Raw genomic sequence first — 21,577 nt, 5'->3', positions numbered from 1 at the left:
TCCCGAGGGGAGAGGGGCGTTATGTGGCCTTTTATCCTACCTTGATTTCTCGTTTTTCTTAACAGTAAAAGAATTCCACGTGCCTACATCATATCGCTCAAAAAATGTAATACCATCTATCGCACATTATCCTCAGCTTTAGCTTAAGATCGGTGTCAGTCCGTGCCGGAGGGGTTTGCTTACTTTTCGTTTCGTCTCTCTTCGTCTCGGTGGTGTGATGTGGATGATGCCTATCTGGGCAAACAACCATCACTGGGCCACTCGCTTTATTCATCCGTTGCTTGTCCTTTTTTCACTTATCCACGGCTCGGGAGTCAGATGCCAAACTGGCAGCCTGCCTGTGGGCGTGGAGCATGATGGGTCTTATCAGCACATATACCTCCATATGCAAGGGACAACGTGGTGGTACCTTGAAGGTGTGTCACAGCCACGAACTTTACTTACCACCAGCATCGTTAACTTTTGTGAAATGTGGAACGTAGGTGTCGCTTCGATGCACCACTAAGGCCGGAATTCTCATTTCCTTCTGTTTTCATACTGAAATCCATTGTGATTTCATTCGATGGGTCTACATGGATTAAGCTAGATATGATGATATGATGAAGTCTTGAAAGAGAACTGATTTTCGTTTGTTACTTTATTTTCATGTAGACAATGTTGAAGTAAATTTTTAAACCAACCAACGTTGCGAACCAACGTCACTTGAAGTTTATTTTACAAAGTTTGCCACTATTTGTACAAGAACAGACTTGGATGTGAGCAAGCTGCTTCAGTCAAATTCATGAGAGACTACTTAGTAATCCTCTGTTATTACTTCAAAACATTTGAGTTCAGGTACCGAACCATCTTTCACCTTTAAATGGCACAGCACAACAACAGAGCCTACCCTCGGTAGATTCATCCCACAGCCATAGGGTGGCATTTGCAAATTTTATCCGGCTTGTTTGCCTGCCAGGCACCGACAACCTACACGAGGAAAACTGAAGGGTACAAATTACCCGAGATTTATTCCTGTTTACCGGTTTTGGTTTCGTCAGCTTGATGCTAGGAGAATGTGTTTCGTTTTTTTTTCTTGCGTCGAAAGGTCTTGCCACTGGTGACCTCTGGTAATTAGCAGGTAGCTTCCTGCTGCTGTACCATTCAGCGGTGAATGCTGAACGGGAGTTTAGTGGGTGGTGGTATTTTCACTTCCTGTGATGCCTTCTGAAGTAAATGTACCGACCGTTGCGTTGCGGTGTTTTTGATGCTGCTATGTGTGAGCTGTTCCTCGAAATTGGATCAACTCGTTGCTGCCTACGTACAGCTCAGTCATATGTAGCTGCTATGTCAAAAGCTACACGTGGGTTTTGTGAAGCCTCCCTCTGCCGTGACATTTTATCATAAATATTTATTTTGTACTGGAATAATAACATTATTATATCTCGTCAAGAATTCTGTGTCAAGCTTATCGATTCCCTTTAATTTATTTTAATCTAGGAAAAATGGGTTTCTATTTCAGTCAAAATGTATGATTACTAAATAGGGTTTCTACGGTCATGCAGGGTTTTTTCATCATCAATATGTTGATATTTTTCGGTGACGGGTATATCAATAGTGATGATACTTCAATGATTGATGCATTTGTTAAGCCCAAGTTGCAGCAGATAACCCAAGAAAAATCGCATTTTTTTCAAAAAATATGTTTCTGTTAGAAATTTCTATAAAAGCGTCTCTATTTTTTTATCAATTTCTAAAAAAAACTCCAGTTTTGTTGTCAAGGCTGTTTCTTTTCAGTGTTCAAAAGTCTAGGAATTGATTCAGAAATTAGTTATTGATTTTTCTGTTTTTCTGTATGCATTTTGGTGTAATAAAAAGTACATACTATGGATCCTTAACAAAAATACAGTATATTTTTTCTCAGTCCACGGCAAAAATTCCCATTCGAGTGGTGTTGAGTCTGTCAATTTTAACATTTGTTAACAAGGGATAAACAAGTATATAAATTAAAATAAGATATGTGATATACACCCAGGTTTTTTTACACGGTTTGGTTTTAGTCGTTTAAGACCTTCAGCGTCAATAAAATAATGAGATAACCCCACGAAAAAATTCACAAAAATCAAAGAAAATTCAGGTGGTATTTAAAAAGCTGTGAAAGTTCGGGTTAACCGGGAAATTAATGAATTCCAACCGTGTAAAAAACCTGGGTGTATTAGATAAGACAAATGAGAAAAGCATATCAAGGAAAGATGAATAAGACAAGACAAGAGAAATAATACAAGTATCTAGTATGATACTTGTCTGTAAGTAGTAAGTCAGTAAATCTGTAGTAGTAAATCAGTAGTAAGAGAAGACAAATAATAGCAGACAAAAAATGCAGATAAATAAAACAAATCAAATACGACAAATCAAACCAAGACAAATGTGTATCAGCAGAGATCACGCAAAGACTGCAAGTATTCATCAACCGATGTTTACGTTTTATAATTTGTGTCTGGCTACACAACTGGATTCACACTCTTTAAAAATTCGCCCAGCCCGTTGCTGGGGGCATATCCGAGCAAAGCTTGAGAGCAAATCGATAACATGTTTTGATGTTGTGAAATCGCCGAATGTGATTACTTTATTTGTTATCTCTTTGGACGGTTGAAATAACAAAACGTAGAACGCAGAAAAATCTTACTGTAACATCAAATGGAAATCTAATCCTGTTTTCGATGAGAGCATATCGAAAACTAATAATTATATTGGTTTCGATAACAAAATAAGTGCAAAGTTTGATGTCAATCTATAGCAAAATGAGATCAAAATATGTAATCAATCATTATGTTTCATATTTGAAAACAAATTATGATTTCAATTTGATGTCTAAACCAAAATATGCTCTCATGCTCTGAAAACATGACTTTGCCCGGGTAGTGTGTTAAGTTCTGAATAATAAACAATGTGGGCTTAGGGGTCGTACACTAATTACGTAAGCACGTATGGGGGGAGTGGGGGTCTGCCATTTTCTTACGCTCCATATAAATAAAAAAATATTTATATGGGAGAAATCTTACATGGGGGGAGGGGGGGTTTAAAATCCCAGAAAAAATGCTTACGTAATTAGTGTACGGCCCCTTACTTGACTGTGGATATACAACAGTAAATCACATGTGACGATTGGGTAAATCAAGCATCCGAAGGATATTCAATTTGCAAAAAAGAGCTATTCGGATTCTGATAGCTTTTTCGCAAATGTGGCCTTTAAGTGGTCTGGTGGTGTAGGCGTTATCACGCCTAAATAAAGAGCAGGAGCTTGAGAGTTCGTGTCTTTCTAAGACTCGCAGAGTTGTCATACACAGTAGGCGAAAAATCTGCTCTTTTAGTTTTTTGACAGATTGAAGTGACTTTTCGAAAACTCAAATATCCAACTATTAGTTGCACTCACTGAATGAATTTTATTTTATTGTTAAAAGTTGTGAAAAATATAAGTGCTGATTTTTTGCCAACTGTGTTTAAAGTTGTCCTGAAGACACGTGGATTATTTTTCGCAAATTTCATATCAATTTGTCTATTTTGAAACATGCACAGCAAATAATTTTGAAAATTCAACGACGTGTAAAATTGCAGCGAACTCTATCAAACGAATTAGCATTTGATATTCAATTAAATTTGATTGGATTTTACAAGCAAGCACAGATTAAATTTATTTCGATTCAAAAGAACAGTAAGATCGGTTGAATGTTACGTTTATTTGCACGCTCCAAATATGTGCATATGCATATGTGCAAAATCACAACATACACAGATAGAAAAATTCACTGAAATTTACGCTATAAATCATGCACATAAATGGAACGCCATTATTAGCGTAATTCCACACAGGATATAGCCTAAATGTATACAATATTTGACGTGAATCGTCATTATTGTATACAAGTTGTAAGCAATCTTGTTAGGAAGAGGACAATTTCAGCGTAGAATGGCGTAAATTTCCGCATGCCAAGTTTTACGCGCTGTTTATTTTTCATTATTTTTTTCTGTGTATTTTTATCTGTGTGTGCTGTGCATATGCACAGCCGAGATATTCAACAAAAAAGGGAAATAAGACAAGAAAAATACGACAAATTTCCGGAGGAATTTCTTGAGGCATTTATGAAGAAGTTTTCGGAGGAATTCCTGGAAGAACTTTCATCTGAATTTCTGAGGATTTCCGGAAGGAATTTTTGAAAGATTTCCATAAAAAACTTTCGTCAAAGGAATTCCTGGAGGAACTTCCGGTGACAAATAAATCAGACTGTTAACGAATAAGGCAAATAAGACAATATTCAGGTGGAGTTTCCAAGATAAATTCCTGAAGGAACTCCCATATGAATTTCCATGGAATTTCGAAAGGAACGTTTTAAAGAATTCCATGAGGAACTTCCGAACGAATTTGTGTAGGACCCTCCGAAGGGATTCTTGAAGGAACTTCTTGAGTAATTACCGGAACGATCTACCATAGGAGTTCCGGTAGGAACTTCCGAAGGAGTTCCCGAAGGAACTCTCGAAGGAATGCTTGGAGGAACTTCCGAAGCAATTTCTGGAGGCTGGAAAAACCATCGTAGGAATTCCGGAGGAATTTCTGGAAGAATTCATGGGGAAATTTACAGAAGAATTCATGGAAAAACTTCCGTACGAATTTTGGAGGAATGTTTTTTAGGCAATTTTGGAGGAATCCCTGAAGAAAATTCCTGAAGGAAGTTCGAAGTGATTCCTGAAGGCTGGAGGAAGTTCCTAAGTAATGGTTGGAGGAACTTCTGGAGGAATTAATGGAAGAATGGTTGGAGGAACTTCCGGAGGAATAGAGCTTCTCGAAAAACTTTCGGAGGAGTTCCTGGAGGAACTTCCGGAGCAATTTCTGGTAGTACTTTCGGAGGAGTTCCTGGAGGAACTTCCGAAGGAATTCCTGAAGCAACTTCCGGAGGAAATCCTGAAGAAATACCTTCAGGAACTTTCGAGGGAATTCCTTGTGGAACTTCCTGAGGAATTCCTAGAAGAATTTCCAGAGGAGTTCCTGGAGGAGCTTCCGGAGAAATTCCTTGAGGAATTCCTGGAGGAACTTCCGGAGGAATTCCTGGAGGAATTCCTGAAGGAACTTCCGGAGGAATTACTGGAGGAACTACCGGAGGAATTCTTAGAGGAACTTCCGGAGGAATTACTGGAGGAATTCCTGGAGGAACTACCGGAAGAATTCTTAGAGGAACTTCCGGAGGAATTCCTGGAGGAACTTTCGGATGAATTCCTGGAGGAAATTTCGGAAGAATTCCTGGGGGGACTTACGGAGGAACTTAAGGAGGAATTCCTGGAGGAAGGAGGAATTCGGGAGGATGGAGGAATTCGGGAGGAATTCCTGGAGGACCTTCCGGAGGAATTCCTGGAGGAACTTCGGGAGGAATTCCTGGAGGAACTTCCGGAGGAATTCCTGAAGGAACTTTCGGAGAAATTCCTGAAGGAACTACCGGAGGAATTCTAAGAGGAACTTTCGGAGGAACTTAAGGAGAAATTCCTGGAGGAACTTTCGGAGGAATTCCTGGAGGAACTTTCGGAGGAATTCCTGGAGGACCTTCCGGAGAATTCCTGGACGAACTTCCGGAGGAATTCCTGGAGAAACTTCCTGAGGAATTCCTGAAGGAACCTCCGGAGAAATTCCTGGAGAAACTTCCGGAGGAATTCGTAGAGAAACTTCCGAAGAAATTCATGGAAGCACTTCCGGAGGAATTCCTGGAAGAACTTCCGTAAGAATTCCTGGAGGAACTTCCGGAGGAATGCCAGGAGGAACTTCCGGAGGAATTCCTGGAGGAACTTCCGGAGAAAATCCTGGAAGAACTTCCAGAGAAATTCCTGGAGGAACTTCCGAAGAAATTCCTGGAGGAACTTCCGGGGGAATTCCTGGAGGAACTTCCGGGGAAATTCCTGGAGGAACTTCCGGAGGAATTCCTGGAAGAACTTCCGGAGGAATTCCTGGAGGAACTTATAGTGGAATTCCTGAAGGAACTTCCGGAGAAATTCCTGGAGGAACTTCCGGAGGAGTTCCTGGAGGAACTTCCGGAGGAGTAGTTCCCGGAGGATTTCCTGGATGAACTTCCAGAGGATTTCCTGGAAGAACTTCTGGAGGATTTCCTGGAAGAACTTCTGGAGGATTTCCTGGAGGAACTTCTGGAGGATTTCTTGGAGGAACTCCTGGAGGAACTTCCGGAGGAGTTCTTGGAAGAACTTCCGGAGGAGTTCCTGGAGGAACTTCCGGAGGAGTTCCTGGAGGAACTTCCGGAGGAGTTCCTGGAGGAACTTCCAGAGGAGTTTCTGGAGGAACTTCCGGAGGAGTTCCTGGGGGAACTTCCGGAGGAGTTTCTGGGGAACTTCCGGAGGAGTTTCTGGGGGAACTTCCGGATGAGTTCCTGGGGGAACTTCCGGATGAGTTCCTGGGGGAACTTCCGAAGGAGTTCCTGGAGGAACTTCCGGAGGAGTTCCTGGAGGAACTTCCGGAGGAATTCCTGGAGGAACTTCTGGAGGAATTCCCGGAGGAACTTCTGGAGGAATTCCTGGAGGAACTTCTGCAGAAATTCCTGGGCTTCGATGATTCAATGCGGGAAGCTAGCCAGTCGATATTTCGTCGCAGAACAATGGCTACGCCTCTTCCTTCTGTCGATACGAAAATCTGGTATGTAGACGTTACTCACGACTCATGCTTGAGATGCGTGACAATGATTGCGATGTCAATGTCACTGAGCTCAAAATGTTTGTTCTTGGTTGAACAGGCGTCCCGATTTAGGATACCGATGGAGACTTTAAGTCCCATATATAGCAAGCAACTCCAAAACCGCTGAAGCAGCGGCCTGAATTTGTTGTTCTTTGGATCGACTGGTGCGTAACCGTCGTAGGTTCAAACACAGAGTTAGCTCAGTGATCTCCTCCGAGTCCGAGGAGTAGAGGATGCTTGTTGGTGGAGGCATTAGGTCCAATATTGTCCTACCCTGGAGGTGAAGCCGAAGGGGATGCAGTGGCTGCCGCAATACGTTCTTGCACTGATAGAAAAGGCAATGGAAATGCTTGGCGACGAGGCTAAAGTGGTGGCAGATTCTGTACATTGTACCGGAGGGACAGACGGGACGTCATTTAGTATCACGATTGCTTTTCGTGGACGCCTTTTTGCGGATCTCCATATAGGGGGAAAGACGGCTTTGGCAGGTTTTGTTCTATTATTGGCAGGGGGGTTTTTGTCGACCAAATTTTATGAAATTTGGCCACAATGTTTTTTGATATGCAAAGAATGTTTAGGCCAAATTTGAGCATAGTCAGACATAAAAAAACCCCTGCCAATAATAGAACAAAACCTGCCAAAGCCGTCATTCCCCCTACTTACTCCGCAACTCCGCATATTTTGGAGCAAACTTGGTTGCTGCTTTCATGACCGGCATCTCTCTTAGGCTCAATTTTTTCGTTAAGAAATTTTTTTGTGCTTTTTAGTGGAATGTCTTCACTTGTCATAAGACGAGTTTGTACAATCCCATTTAATTCCACCACTTAAGTAATGGAATTAAATGGGATTGTACAAACTTGCCCTATGACAAGTAATTTTTCGTCCAATAAGGCAATCCTTGGGTGCGTGGTTTTTCGTACAATTCACACAACCAGACTTCATATGACAGTTGCGTGTACCTTGGCCAAAAGCGGGGCAAGTGGTGTACAGCGTAGCATTGCGTTTCTTATGCTTTCGATGCTGAACACTTTGGACAATGATATCGTTGAGAGACCTAATTTTCCGCAAGTTCGCCTTTTTCCAAATGCACCTATCGCGGTGATATCCTCCTTTAACACAAAAACAAATTGCTACTACACTGCCGTGAATCGCATATTTGTCCCATATGAATAGGAAATCCAGCAAAGATATGAGATTCACGGCAGTACAGTATGTATGTCTCGCAATATGATCAGATGGAGCTCTGGACGCTTGTTTTCTTAATTCATATACTTTGAGACGTCACAAACCGTGATTCCATATTAATCAGGATGTTTTCGATTACCCCGTACTGCAGGTTGCCTTTACGATCTTGATGCCATATGTCTGCCTTCGTAGCGCCTGACGTCCATTATGCCTAAAGTATTTATGCCTAATGGGTTATACCTTCTCCTCTTAAAGCACGAATTCTTCCAGAAAATGCGAAGAGCAATTGATTCCTTCTCTATTCACCATCATTCTAATCAGTGTTATTCCAAACGAGAAAAAATTAAAATTATTTAAAGAAAACAATTCACTTTCTTCAAGGTACCTAACCGGGAATATGGGTGTTATAAAAGAATTCTCTTGTGTCATATTCAGGGCAAATGGATTAAGCATTCTTTTACTTCCTGTTTATTTCGAATGGCATTTCCTTATGTTATTCGGAAAACAATCCTACCTGACCAAACCGTTTGTTCCAAACGAACAAATGGTCTCTTCGAGCGAATTTAATTCGGGCATATGTCATTCATATCTGTTCCATTTGGGCGTTCGTGATAGAACCTGCTCCAGACTCTGTGTTGATTTTGTTTTTGTTGATTTTGTTTTTATTTAAGCAGTTTGTTAATGGTTTCTTGGAATATTGGCATCGTGGGTACGACATACTTAAAGCGACTGAAAAGCTGATTATTTTCTGTTATATTGAAACACGTTGGTTATCATTACTCATCGTCTTCCAACAACGAACGGTTGTTATCTCTCATGCGATTGAACTTCTCGGTGCTGGAATTTTCATTTTTGTTTTCCAGTACTTTTTATGTAGGTTTGAAGTGGTAGCATGGCTCGTTATTTCCAATTTATTGGGCTTCATGGAATGACATTCTGCTCATTATACGAGTGATTGAAAGGTCGTGGCTGTATCAGCATTTTGATAAGGTCAATTGATGATTTAGCACCATAAGCGCAACATGACATGACATTTATTTGTGGCGTATCTCTGTCTTTGTGTCTGTGTACATTTCCGATTTGTCCGTTTAAGCATCCAACTTAAATGTCCATTCGATGTGTGATCGTTGGGATCATCCAAACTTGTAAAGAGGGCGGGGAAGTTTTGTGTTCCTATCCGGTTACCGGAAAATCAATCGTTTATTAAAGTGGAAAATAATTTGCTCCCCATTTCTATATACATTCTATTGTCATGCCCGCCGTTGCTTGTGTAAATGTAGCTTCTTCCAATGGTTAGCGCACAGTTTTGCAAAAGACGTTTCGTTTCATCGTCATTTCAATGATTGTAATTGGGGTATGAATCCGTAGTCGGAACTTCAATGTAATTAGACTGATTCAAAATTGGTAACTTTCATTTGTTATTCGCAAGGCTGTTTTTTCTTTGGATAATCATATAATTCTGATAAGCCTAAAAATCTATGTTTCAAAATTGATTCCGATGATACGTTTGGCAACAATTTTCGATCAGTCTAGTTCATATCATCTTCTCATTGCTCCTTGTTGTCCTACACACCATCAATTTGGGTTCTTGGTTGTTGCCGTCCTTTATCTAACCAGCATAAGTGTGCCAGCAGTGTGAAGAGCACCTTTATCGCGAAGCCATAATTAAACTTTTCTTTTCTTTTTCGTTTCTCTTCTTTTTCTTTCTCTATTTTGTACTTCTTTGCAGAAAGCTGTCTTGATTGCCATATGCGTTGCGATAACACTCATCATTTTAATAGTCTTTCTAGCAATTTACTTAACATAAGTACCAAAGTTAGAACCAAATATTGCACCGAGAGATGAATAATTCCCCTAAATATTCCTCACGTACTTCGACATTAATTCTTGATTCGCTGATAGGAGTGCAAGTGCAAGCGTAGTTTTAAAGGGATCATGGCGAGCTACCAGCTACGCACACAAGTAACACTTCTTATCACAACCTCAAGTTTTCCAAAATGTTTACCATTTTAAGTAGATGTCACCGTCGTTGGAATGCCGAATAAATCAGAAATTTCTGATTGTAAAACGATAAAAAGTGAATAATAGTCATGTAATTGTCGTTTATCATCGTTGAGGAACTCGTTCCACTATATAGAATATTTGATTGCTGTGTTGTTTCGTTTTAGTTGTACATATGATAGAGAAGTATGTTAGGCTTATTCTACGAGTAGATGAGTAACGAAGAGTCACTCGATCTTGACTATCCTTGAGTCTGTAAACTTGTAATTCAAATGGGACAATCTCACGCCACTCTACTCATAGAATAAGCACAAGTCTAGACAACAAAAGAACAACCATAGATATTTGCTGCCAAATCAGGGGCCCCATTGCGCATCTCGCCTCGACCGCATTTTCCTACGACAGTTTATATGATTTGCTCGTTTCAAATCGATATGCGCAATGCCACCCCAGTTTAGAACCATATTAGGAAAGGTAGATCTTAGGAGAACAAAATTTAAGTAAGCGTCCTTTGAAGACAGACATAGAGTGAAACATTCCTCGCACTAGTCAACCGAACCAGTTATTAGGATTTTGGGAAATACTACTTAGTCGCTAGGGCTGCTTGTTGTCACTGAGCTGTAGAACGAACAACAGAAATTATTAGAAACAAAATTGGTGTACAAGAAAAGTCTAATAAGAGGAAGCATTGTAAATGTTTTCCAGTTGGATGAATGCTATGATACTACTGAAAGTAATATTTGTATAAAGTGGGCTTAAGTTATTTGGTATATGTGTATTAAAGAATTTTATTTATTTGAATTTATTGTTGTCTTATGATTATTGTGATTTGTTTGGGTGTCAATCCTTATCGAAATCCTTAGGTTGTCGTTAGTAAGTCAATGGTAACTAGTAGTTCAATAGACAGAAAAAATGAGAAAATATCATTTTACATAATTTTATATTGTCTCGACAGAGAGCATGTCGCGAGATGTTACCTGTCATGTTTGGATAACAGAAAATAAATTGAGCTATTTTCGTCTGCTCGGGTTTTTTGAATCCATCTGAAAACACGTTCTGTAATGACTGCCCGACAGGCTGAATGATACAAAAGGCAGAAACACGAAAGGCGGAATCACAAAAGGCAGAATTCATGATTCTCCTTTCTCTATGATAAGATATTCTTTGGACTTTGATCGACCAGATGCATGCTTTCTTGTTGTTTAGTGGGGAGGAGACCTTCCGAAGCGCAGCGATAAGGCATATCGCTTTGTACGAAGCATACCATGCTGAAGCTGACTGATCTCTATACGGCCTGAAAGGTTGTTGGGTGGGAAATTTTCTCGCCTTTCCGATGCATAGAAATCAAACACTTAATAACTCTGGAAGTGCTCAATGGATACTAAACTAAGAGGCTGCTAGTGTTTCAGTTGTGAGATGAGATTCCAATAAATGGAAAGTAGACAAATATACGGAGGGGCGTGCTTTTAAAGAAGAAGCCTTCAACTTAGAATAAAATATGTCCTTCCTTACCTCAAACAGACGTCTGTGTAAAACAAAGAAATGACAAATTTCTGCCATATGATATATTCCGCCTTTTGTTACATGCATAAGAAGGTCTACCTTTCGAGATTCTGTCTTTTGCGATTTCGCCTTTGGTTAGAGTCCCGAACTCGAGATAAGTTTGTTATCCCGACCAGCACGGATTGGAGAGGATTCCTACTCTTTTCTAATCCATCTGAAAACGCGTTCTCTAGCTTAGTGGCTTGCCATGGAACGAGTATTGCAGTTGACGTGAAATTGTTGATTAAGAGCTGCCTCAAATCTGCTGAAGTTTGGATCCAAAATATGTTCTTTTGGTGGGTTTTCCAAATCTAGAGAATTTTAGAGGCCAAACCTTGTCCAATAGAGCTTGAATTTGGCATTACGGACTAAGACTTAAACAAACCAGCATCACAGTAGTTGGTTTTATTCAAGAGGCTACCACAGCTGCAGCTTCGACATAATCTGCTGAACTGGCGTGTTCACCACATTCCAAATAACTTCATCCCGGGACATCCTCTTAGTGAGGTTGTCCGGGGTCGTGCCATGCCGCTGACAAGCAGCATATCATGTCGCTCAACATTGAATCGTGGGCATGTAAACATCACATGCTTTCCCGACTCTACCACGCCCATGCATTCCGGGCACTCTGCACATGCTGCGAATTCGAACCTATGCAAGAACTTTATAAAACAGCTGTTCAGACAACATCTCTGTAAGAGGATAGTTGATCTGACCATGCTTTCTATTAACCCAACTCGACATATTCGGAATTAATCTGAGGGTCTAAAGACCTTTTACTATGGTGTCCCATGCTCTCTGCCATTTGAGAGGCGAAGCTGCTCTCGTCGCTGTTGCACTTATTCCCTGTCGTTGAAGCACTTAACATCTTCCGCCAGGAGTATGTCTATCGGCATCATGCGCTTGCAACCCACAGACACATCAGCCGGTGTATCCCAAAATAAAATATGTTTGAAGGGAGAAAAATTGAGCCTTAGTAAGAGCTCAATTTTTTTGTTTGGTTTGGTTGTGGGTTATCAAATGTGGTTAACCGGATAATCTATTAATAACAGCAGCTCGGAGGCCATCCAGTAAAGGCGCAGGTTCGGTTCCATGAATTATTAAATGCTCGTGCCAATTTGCATTCACCTCACCTGAAAAGTTTACTATTCTGAAATTGCTTTTGAATGTAATTTTTTTTTTGTTTTTTTTTTTTTTTTTTGCTTACTTGACTAATTTTTCACTTATATTATCTAAGGAACAGAATTGAACTTCCTTTGCTGATTATCGTGAAACAGACTATATACTTTCACTTTATGTCCTATTAATAGATTTTTCCCGAGACTCAGTCATTCTACTCATTCACCTGCATTCATTGGGCCCTTATTCATTCATTCCATATGCTTCATTCACGCTTATTTTATTCCCTATTATAATACTAAACTTATCCTCTCCTTCATTTCCGAAAGACGCATCCCGTCATATCGGGTAACCCCGAGGCTTCATTCACCTCTTGTGGCAAACTAACGATTCCCCCGTCGATGCCGGTGGGAATCGTCTACTGACTGGGTTCATTCTAGACTCCTTTTTCCTTCAATTAAACTATGTGTATAAGCTTGTGCGGCGATATCCGTGAATATTTTTGAACGCACTCTTTTCGTGCAGTCATCGCAGCTAACTTTAGCTCCTAATTTGACACATCAATGAACCGAATGTCATGAAAATAAACAAAACAAAACTTTTTCTGAGGGAATGCAAAGCGTTGAGATCAATGAGTTTGTGGAAAATTGTGACTTAAATTGTCGAAGGAAACAACCTGGATTGCTGGACATCCTCCTGAGACCTTAATCAAACATATTACCCGGGTTTGAGGTGCTGCGCTGGCCAGACACCGAGAGGCTTACCATCGAGGTCTTCAAGCTCGTACGATGAGGACCCCTTTTTCCTAATTACTCGTGCCGGCAAGAACTGTGGCCCATATTTGGCGTTATAGTGTTCAAGGGCGCTGGACAGCTTCATGTTTCTGCGAAAAACTAGTTGCCCTTCCGTGAAACTTTTCCCAAACCTCTGGTGTCGGAGATCGTACCGTTTTTTGGTTTCATTGTGGGCCTTGGCAAGATTTTCCTTGACCAAGTCACAAATTTCTCCGTAAAGTTCCTTCTGTTGTTTGGACCTTTCCTGTAGATTGAAATCATTTTCCGGCTCGTAGAGCTTATGATCTGAGCCCCGAATTAGTATCTCATATCCATGGGTTGTGAAATAGGGTGTAAGATCAGTGGACGTATGTAAGGAATTATTTAAAACCGTTTCTATTTCAGAGATTTTACAATCCCATAGCCGTTGATCTTCTCGCACATAGGTGCGAATCGCGGCATTTATTGTGCGGTGAACTCGTTCCACAGGATTGGCTTGAGAATTATATTTTGAGTTCAGCCAATGCCTAATATCAAACCGATCCAGTAATTTCCGGAACTCGTGAGAGAGGAAACAAGTCGCGTTGTCGGTGATGACCACTTCAGGGACAGAGTTGCGGAAGAACCACTGGTCCCTGAGTGCGACACAGAAGGAAACACTATCAATTCTCCGGAAGGGTACCAGCATGACCCATTTGCTGAAGAGATCAATTACCGTGAATAGATACTGGTTCTGCTTCTTGCTTCGAGGTAGTGGACCTATGAAGTCTAAAGCAATGATTTGCCAAGGGTGGGTGGTAATTCTTTGGTTTCCTAACGGTGGTGCCAAGGAAATATTCGCTCCCTTTGTTTCCTTGCATATTGTGCATTTTTGTATATGTTCTCGGACGTCGATGACCATTCGTGGCCAAAAATAGCGCTGTCGGATTCGCGCCAGGGTCTTATCCGTGCCCAAGTGCATGGAGCCTTCATGATTCTCCACTAGAATCATGGATCTCTCGTGCGGGGAGGGAACTTCCTTCCAATCGAAACGTTGATCGTGGATCGATCCAGGGGAGGATAAATATTTGAAAAGCTTTCCGTCCCTCAATTGAAAGTCAAGATACTTTTCCGGACTTTCGACAATTTGACTTATTAAATTCTCATACCACTCCTTACCAGGACTAGTATCGGACCGTTCGATTATCTCTACTCCCTTAGAGGAACCCAGACGTTCGGCTTCAATGGCGAGAGCAGCTACGGATACCGGTACGCTTCGCGATAGCGCATCAGGAACTGTGTTTTCTCTGCCCTTTCGGTGGTGAATGGTCATGTCGTGGTATTGTAACTGAAGACACCATCGACTACACCTGGAAGAAGTCTTCCATTTGGTGGTCATAATATGGGTCAAGGCTGCCGAGTCAGTTATTAGAGTAAAGTGTGACCCTTCAACATAACCTCGGAAAGCCTCGATGGACAGGAGAGCAGCTAAAGCTTCCTTCTCACATGCATGATAATTCCTTTGCGGAGTAGTCATTTTATGTGAGAAGTAAGCGATAACTCTCTCCTGTCCCTGCTGAATTTGGGTGAGTATTCCTGCCACCGCCACGTCACTGGCATCCGTCTGGATCGTAAATTCCAGTTCGAAATTCGGAGGGGATAATATAGGGGCCGAAATTGTAGTTTCTTCACTTTATCGGAGTTGGACTCGTTAAAAAAATTAATTACTGGCATTCGTAACGCCAGTGCTTACTGCAGTGAATGAGGCACAAATTTTAACGTTAGGCCATATACTAAATTTGTGCCAGAAATCAATCCCCAAGATGCAATCATCGGTCAGTTTTCGGACCACAATTGTTGAAAGAATTTCAATCCGGTCTTGGAAATTGAACCTGAAGCTCGGAGCCATTTGCCGAATTGATCTTAATAGGTCGTTGAAGAGGTCTTATTTTTGCACCGTTCAAATTGTGATTAACTGCTTCGCTAATTATAGTCAACTGACTTCCCGAATCAAGAAGCCCTTTGACGATTACTCCGTTAATTTGAATTGTGGCATAAGGCCGATTATCTTTGTGCTGCGATAAAGATATGATCAAGGATTCGACGGAATCAGAGTCCTTCTAAATCCGATGCAACTGATTTAGAAGGGTTTATTTGCGTCAGGAAAGAGTTCACGCATGGGCTGGTGGCTCCCTAAGAACTCCAATCTCATTCCTAGGATCAAGTTGCATCGCGTATCCTCTTTCATCGCCCATCCAATTTTTCCTGTTTCAACCTATCGCTTAAGGCCCTACGTTTTCTGGACATTGATTCGTCCTTTTCAAAAATAATGTCTCGAACTTCTAATTCGAAGTCGAGTTCATCATCGTTGAGATGATCAACTCGGATGTCGTAAAACATTTTTCAGATCATCTCTCAGCACTAATTCCTGGCCTCCTTCTGCCATTGATTATACTACTATACTACCGTTATGAATGCAAAATTCAAATCTTAAGCTAGCTTTTTTTAGTTCGAGTTCAATATTTATAATAGCGAAGAATAGTAAGATTGTAATAATCAATAAAACAAGAAAATATAACGTAAGTCAAATCACAAGAGTTCGAATGATCGCAGGGTGTGACTCGGACCAGCAAGAGCTAAACAGAAGCTCAAACAAACCTTTGCCTTCTCCCGAAACAGCCCTTTTCATTGACGCCACCAAGAGTTTTCCAATAAACCAACGAATATAGAATTCGTGGCACAAGAATCATAAGACAACAATAAATTCAAATAAATAAAATTCTTGTAACAAACTCCTATGACGGCGTCCGTACGCCTGCGGAGTGGACGTCCTCACGTCCTCCTAACTAGCTCTCTTTGCTATTTTGGGGTTCTCAGGGTCGGCTAGACACTTGCTCAGGGGAACACACGAACCTTATCTGTACGAAAGCGGACGTTACAATGACGAGTTGACAAACATGCGGAAAGATATAGTGGAAAAGAATATTTATAGTCTATTTTAAAGCATTTTTTTATTTAAATTTTGACGAAAAGGTTAGTTTTGATTTAGGGTTAGTAAAGGTGCGGCCGATCGGATCGTTGGGGCCCATTGTTGGCATGTGATGAATTTTGACATACCTTGTCTGCATGCTTCCGGATCCACCGTTATAGCATTCGGCTCTAGTAGCCCGATTGAGTCCGTATTCAGATAAGGTGGAAAGCGATGTGATGCGCGAACATAAGAGGCTTGGACGCGTGGTGACTTTGGTTCCGCAGACCTGCCAAGGCGGAGTAGCGAGGATATTTCCGACCGGATTGCCCGTCGGATGGCGATGGATGGACCCGTGCTGGCTTTTGTGGCGATTGGAAGTCGGCCGGCCACTGACGGGTAGCGACAATAATTCCATCTGGACTGTCCGCCGGATGGCAAGGCTTGGAAGCGTAGATGCTTTGAACCGACGATCAGAAGACATCCGGCCACTAAGGGATATCGTTGATACTGTCGTCTGGAGTATCCACCGGAGGTCGAGGGTTGGACACGTGGAGGCTTGTGTTCCCATGCGGCGAACGGAAATTGGCCGAATCTAGTCCCGGTTTGGCAAACGCTCCTGTGCGGAGCTAACATCGATTTGGACCGGATCAAAAACGGATACTCGGTGCCCGGTGGCGGCCAGGTAGTGACGGACAAGATTCACATGCGGCGGAGGCCGCTGGAGTTAATTACTGCTCACGAATACCGTAAACAAAAAGCTAGAATTGCACCCGCTGGTTGACACTGTTTGATAAGGACCGATCGATAGTTTCGGGCCGTATCCAGAACACGTTTTTTTTTCACGCGGATCACACCAAACGCTGGCGTTCTGTTTCACACGCGGTTTTAGTTCCTTTCCGTTTTCTTCTGCGATCGTCGTTACCATCCTCCTTCAACGATGGTTTCAGCTCGACTCCCCGTTTATCTCACATCATCATCCTTTCTCTTCGCGCTTTCCTCTTTCCACATTTCCACGAATTCCAGGGGTTGTCGCGAGGGATTCGCCTTTTTTATTTGAGCCACCGAGTAGGGGTGTGTGAAGTATTAGTGGTACATATTTATACACTGTTAAGCTAGAATACTCACATTGATTGAAGATCGATGTGTTTATTCATAGTCTTACTTTTTACTGCGTGCAAAAGTATTACAATACTTGGTTATTAATTTACATATTACCGCAACTCGAGTCCGTTGGTTTGCTTATTGTTACCATTTTCGGTAACAATTGCCCCTCTGAAGGAGGAAAAATTAAGCTTCAGCTTAATTTTTTTGTGATAAGTGATGTATTTAAGTTGAATACTGGAAATAATTTCTTGACAGCGACAACGTAGGAGCTATCCAGATTGAGCGCCAGTTCGGAACTAGTATATTTAAGAGCTCGTACTAATTTGCATTCACTTTCTTTGGACAATGAAATCTTCTGAAATGACTATGAAGTTTGAACTCATTCTCGAGGTTCTTAGTTTTCGTCAAATTACTTATCTATTTTCGCTATTCGCTTCTAAGGAACATAATAGAACTCCCTTATGGAGAAGCCACTTCCTGCTTCTTTCTTTCTTTATTCTACTTTCCTACATATTATCACACATCCATCTCATTCATCAACACTCATTGGGCCCTTACTCATTCATTCCTTCGACCACTCTCAAAACTATTATATTAATGAATTATTCTAGTTTACTATTTCTATTCTGCCTATCATATACTTTCTGTAAGACGCCTACCGTCTTATCAGATATTTATCAAGACCTCCGTCAGACTCCTACCGTCTTATACGGATTTCATTGAGGTCTCCGTAAGACGCCTACCGTCTTATACGGTTTTTATTTGAGGTCTCCGTAAGACGCCTACCGTCTTATACGGATTTCATCGAGGCACTTCCTGCCTCGAATGATACAGTTCTTATGCTTTGTTGGGTTTTCAATTACCTATTATAGGTATATTTTACCCTATTTTGTGGAAAAATTCAGCAGTAAACAATCCCGCTACTGAAATCAATCCGGTTGAAAACCGGCGAATTTGAATTCGTGAACGCTCCCTTTTCGTGCGGTTCGCAGCTGACCTGACATCGCAGCGAACTTCATTCTGCGATTTGACAGTTCGCGAATGAAAGTAAAATAAAGTTTATATAAATCAAAACATAGTGATTGAGATAATCGTTCGTTTTGAGAGCTAGCCTGGAATAAAATACATTTAGATTTTCATACGGCGGAGTACCTATATACTACTATTGGATAGCCTACCTGGTTCATATGAGAGAGAGGAGTTATTACTCCGCTTTTAGATATGATGCTGGCTCAAGAACAAGGGAGATACCATCGATGTCCTTCAGTTCATATGACGACTCCTGTTAGCCGAAATTGTAGTTTCTTCACTTTATCGGAGTTGGACTCGTTAAAAAAATTAATTACTGGCATTCGTAACGCCAGTGCTTACTGCAGTGAATGAGGCACAAATTTTAACGTTAGGCCATATACTAAATTTGTGCCAGAAATCAATCCCCAAGATGCAATCATCGGTCAGTTTTCGGACCACAATTGTTGAAAGAATTTCAATCCGGTCTTGGAAATTGAACCTGAAGCTCGGAGCCATTTGCCGAATTGATCTTAATAGGTCGTTGAAGAGGTCTTATTTTTGCACCGTTCAAATTGTGATTAACTGCTTCGCTAATTATAGTCAACTGACTTCCAGAATCAAGAAGCCCTTTGACGATTACTCCGTTAATTTGAATTGTGGCATAAGGCCGATTATCTTTATGCTGTGATAAAGATATGATCAAGGATTCGACGGAATCAGAGTCCTTCTAAATCCGATGCAACTGATTTAGAAGGGTTTATTTGCGTCAGGAAAGAGTTCACGCATGGGCTGGTGGCTCCCTAAGAACTCCAATCTCATTCCTAGGATCAAGTTGCATCGCGTATCCTCTTTCATCGCCCATCCAATTTTTCCTGTTTCAACCTATCGCTTAAGGCCCTACGTTTTCTGGACATTGATTCGTCCTTTTCAAAAATAATGTCTCGAACTTCTAATTCGAAGTCGAGTTCATCATCGTTGAGATGATCAACTCGGATGTCGTAAAACATTTTTTTCAGATCATCTCTCAGCACTAATTCCTGGCCTCCTTCTGCCATTGATTATACTACTATACTACCGTTATGAATGCAAAATTCAAATCTTAAGCTAGCTTTTTTTTAGTTCGAGTTCAATATTTATAATAGCGAAGAATAGTAAGATTGTAATAATCAATAAAACAAGAAAATATAACGTAAGTCAAATCACAAGAGTTCGAATGATCGCAGGGTGTGACTCGGACCAGCAAGAGCTAAACAGAAGCTCAAACAAACCTTTGCCTTCTCCCGAAACAGCCCTTTTCATTGACGCCACCAAGAGTTTTCCAATAAACCAACGAATATAGAATTCGTGGCTCTCCCCGAGCAGGTGCAAAATATTCGAAACAAAGTAAGAATATTTTTTTTATTTCGCTAGATCGCCAATTGCAACAATCTCCTTTGACGTCCTCACGTCTGTGGAGTGGACGTCCTGACGCCCCTAACTAGCTCACCTTGTATTTCTCCCAGGGTCGACTATCATCCTGCTTAAGGGGCACACGCAACCTTCCAGGTAGACGGAACAATAAAGAAGAGCTTCAGAGATAGCACAGGGATAGCTTCCGAAATCAAAAGACGGACAGGTACATTCTAATTCATATTGTTTTTATTTTAGGTTGAATCGTGGGTTAGGGTTAAATGTTAGTAACGTTGCGGCCGATCGGAATAGTTGGGGCCCATGGTTGGCATGCTACAGGTAGGGTAGGTGGGCGTTCAAACATACCTTTTCCGGAGTGGGGGACTTGGGTGGTCACTTCCGGAGTCTTGGCGAGGATTCGGGGATAGAAGCGGGCCAATGCTCTGAGCTCTTGATGCAGGACTCTTTGCGGTGTTGGATCGTACGCGATGATCATGGAGGACCGGAGCGAGCGCTCCATTCAGAAGAAGCTCGGGTTCGAAGGAAAGCGATCTACGTCACCCGGTTGGCGGCGCTGGGTGGGTACCTGGGCCTTCGCTTGAGAGACTTTCCTACAACGGCGGGGCTAGCCTGGCCACAAGGCGGGATCGATGTTTCGACGGTACTCGATGTTCCGGCTGGGTGTGTCGAGCCTGCTCCACCACCCTTCGGGAGGGTCGACCGGGACGATGACCGGAGAGAGCGATCCGAGCTGCACGGAGCGGGTTTTTTTTTGGAGTGGCCCCGGGTTCTTCGCGGTTGGCGTCGCGTGGCAGAAAACCTCGTGTTTGCGGACGACAAATTTTGAGGTTACCCTGGCCGCTGTCTGCTTGTCGGCGGCGTACCGACCAAAAGTTGACGTGTGGCTTCCTTTGCTGCGAGGGGTATCGTTCGGAGCTCTTCTGCACTCCCGGGCTTCACTGACCGGCTGGGGCGATACACTCCTCTTACGTCCAGCTACGTGTCGACGCCGCACCGACCAACGTGGAGGGGTTGCGATCTTCCACAGCTTCACTAGCGCTACAGGCGGCCTCGGAAATCTTCAAAAGTTGGCTGGTTTCCTAACGCGTGTTTGGTGACCTCTGTCTCTGGCCCTTGACGATTGGGGTCCTCACTTTTCAACGCCAAACGACGGCGGTTGGATCGTGAACTTCGATCCCGAGAAAAATCCACGCGGAAACTCGCTGCTTTTCGACCTCTTCTCGTGACTGGTCTCCGTTGACTGCCGGCTGGTTCCCTTTTTTTTTTCTCTCCACCTTTCTATCCCCCTCCCGTTTTCTCATACTTTTTGTCTTCCTTCTCTTTCGGTTGTCAATTCGCTCCGGATGTATCTCTTCGCCGTCGCCGCAGTGGAGATGTGAACCGGTGGCGTTAGTCGGATACACGGTCAAGCCGGAATAGCCACATAATAATTATTTTATTTATGTGCCTATTCGCTAACTGAAGTGCTTCATGCATAGCCTCACAATATTTTGTTCTTTGATTAGTGTTCGGTTAGTAAGAGGTACCTTTTAGTGCATTCTGGCTGATAATCCTCGAAAATTGTTATCGTCTGTAACATGTTTTAAGATGATGTTAAAATAAAATTTTGGGGGAATAATCGGATACTTTCAATGCGGAATTGAGACCCATCTGAGCGCTAGTATAGCGAGTCTGTCCCTGCAGGAGCACAAAATGTTGGATTTTTGGGAGTTGAGGCGCAAGCAGTGCGATTCGGCGCCTGCTTACTTAGGTACTTATGGATCATGTACACCTCCGGTGGTG

The 21,577-nt window shown here is 42.1% G+C and overlaps 1 protein-coding gene across 7 annotated transcripts in view; it reads left to right on the top strand.

Annotated features, from left to right (window-relative positions):
- LOC134204299 (syntaxin-1A) overlaps positions 1-21,577 on the top strand; it is a 93,540-nt gene that overhangs the window by 30,499 nt on the left and 41,464 nt on the right. For 2 of the 7 annotated variants that reach the window (XM_062679118.1, XM_062679120.1), the window contains exon 7: positions 9,615-10,687. The exons of the other annotated variants lie outside the window; for them this stretch is intronic. In XM_062679118.1, coding sequence (XP_062535102.1) covers positions 9,615-9,692 — 78 coding nt within the window. In that variant the 3' untranslated portion in view covers positions 9,693-10,687. Of the gene's footprint in view, positions 1-9,614; positions 10,688-21,577 lie in introns of those variants that run through there. 7 annotated transcript variants of the gene reach the window in all.

Source organism: Armigeres subalbatus, unplaced genomic scaffold (genome assembly GCF_024139115.2).
Source record: "Armigeres subalbatus isolate Guangzhou_Male unplaced genomic scaffold, GZ_Asu_2 Contig515, whole genome shotgun sequence".
NCBI lineage: Eukaryota > Metazoa > Arthropoda > Insecta > Diptera > Culicidae > Armigeres > Armigeres subalbatus.
Note: the sequence above shows the minus strand (reverse complement) of the source record. Positions and strands in the feature narration are given on the sequence as shown.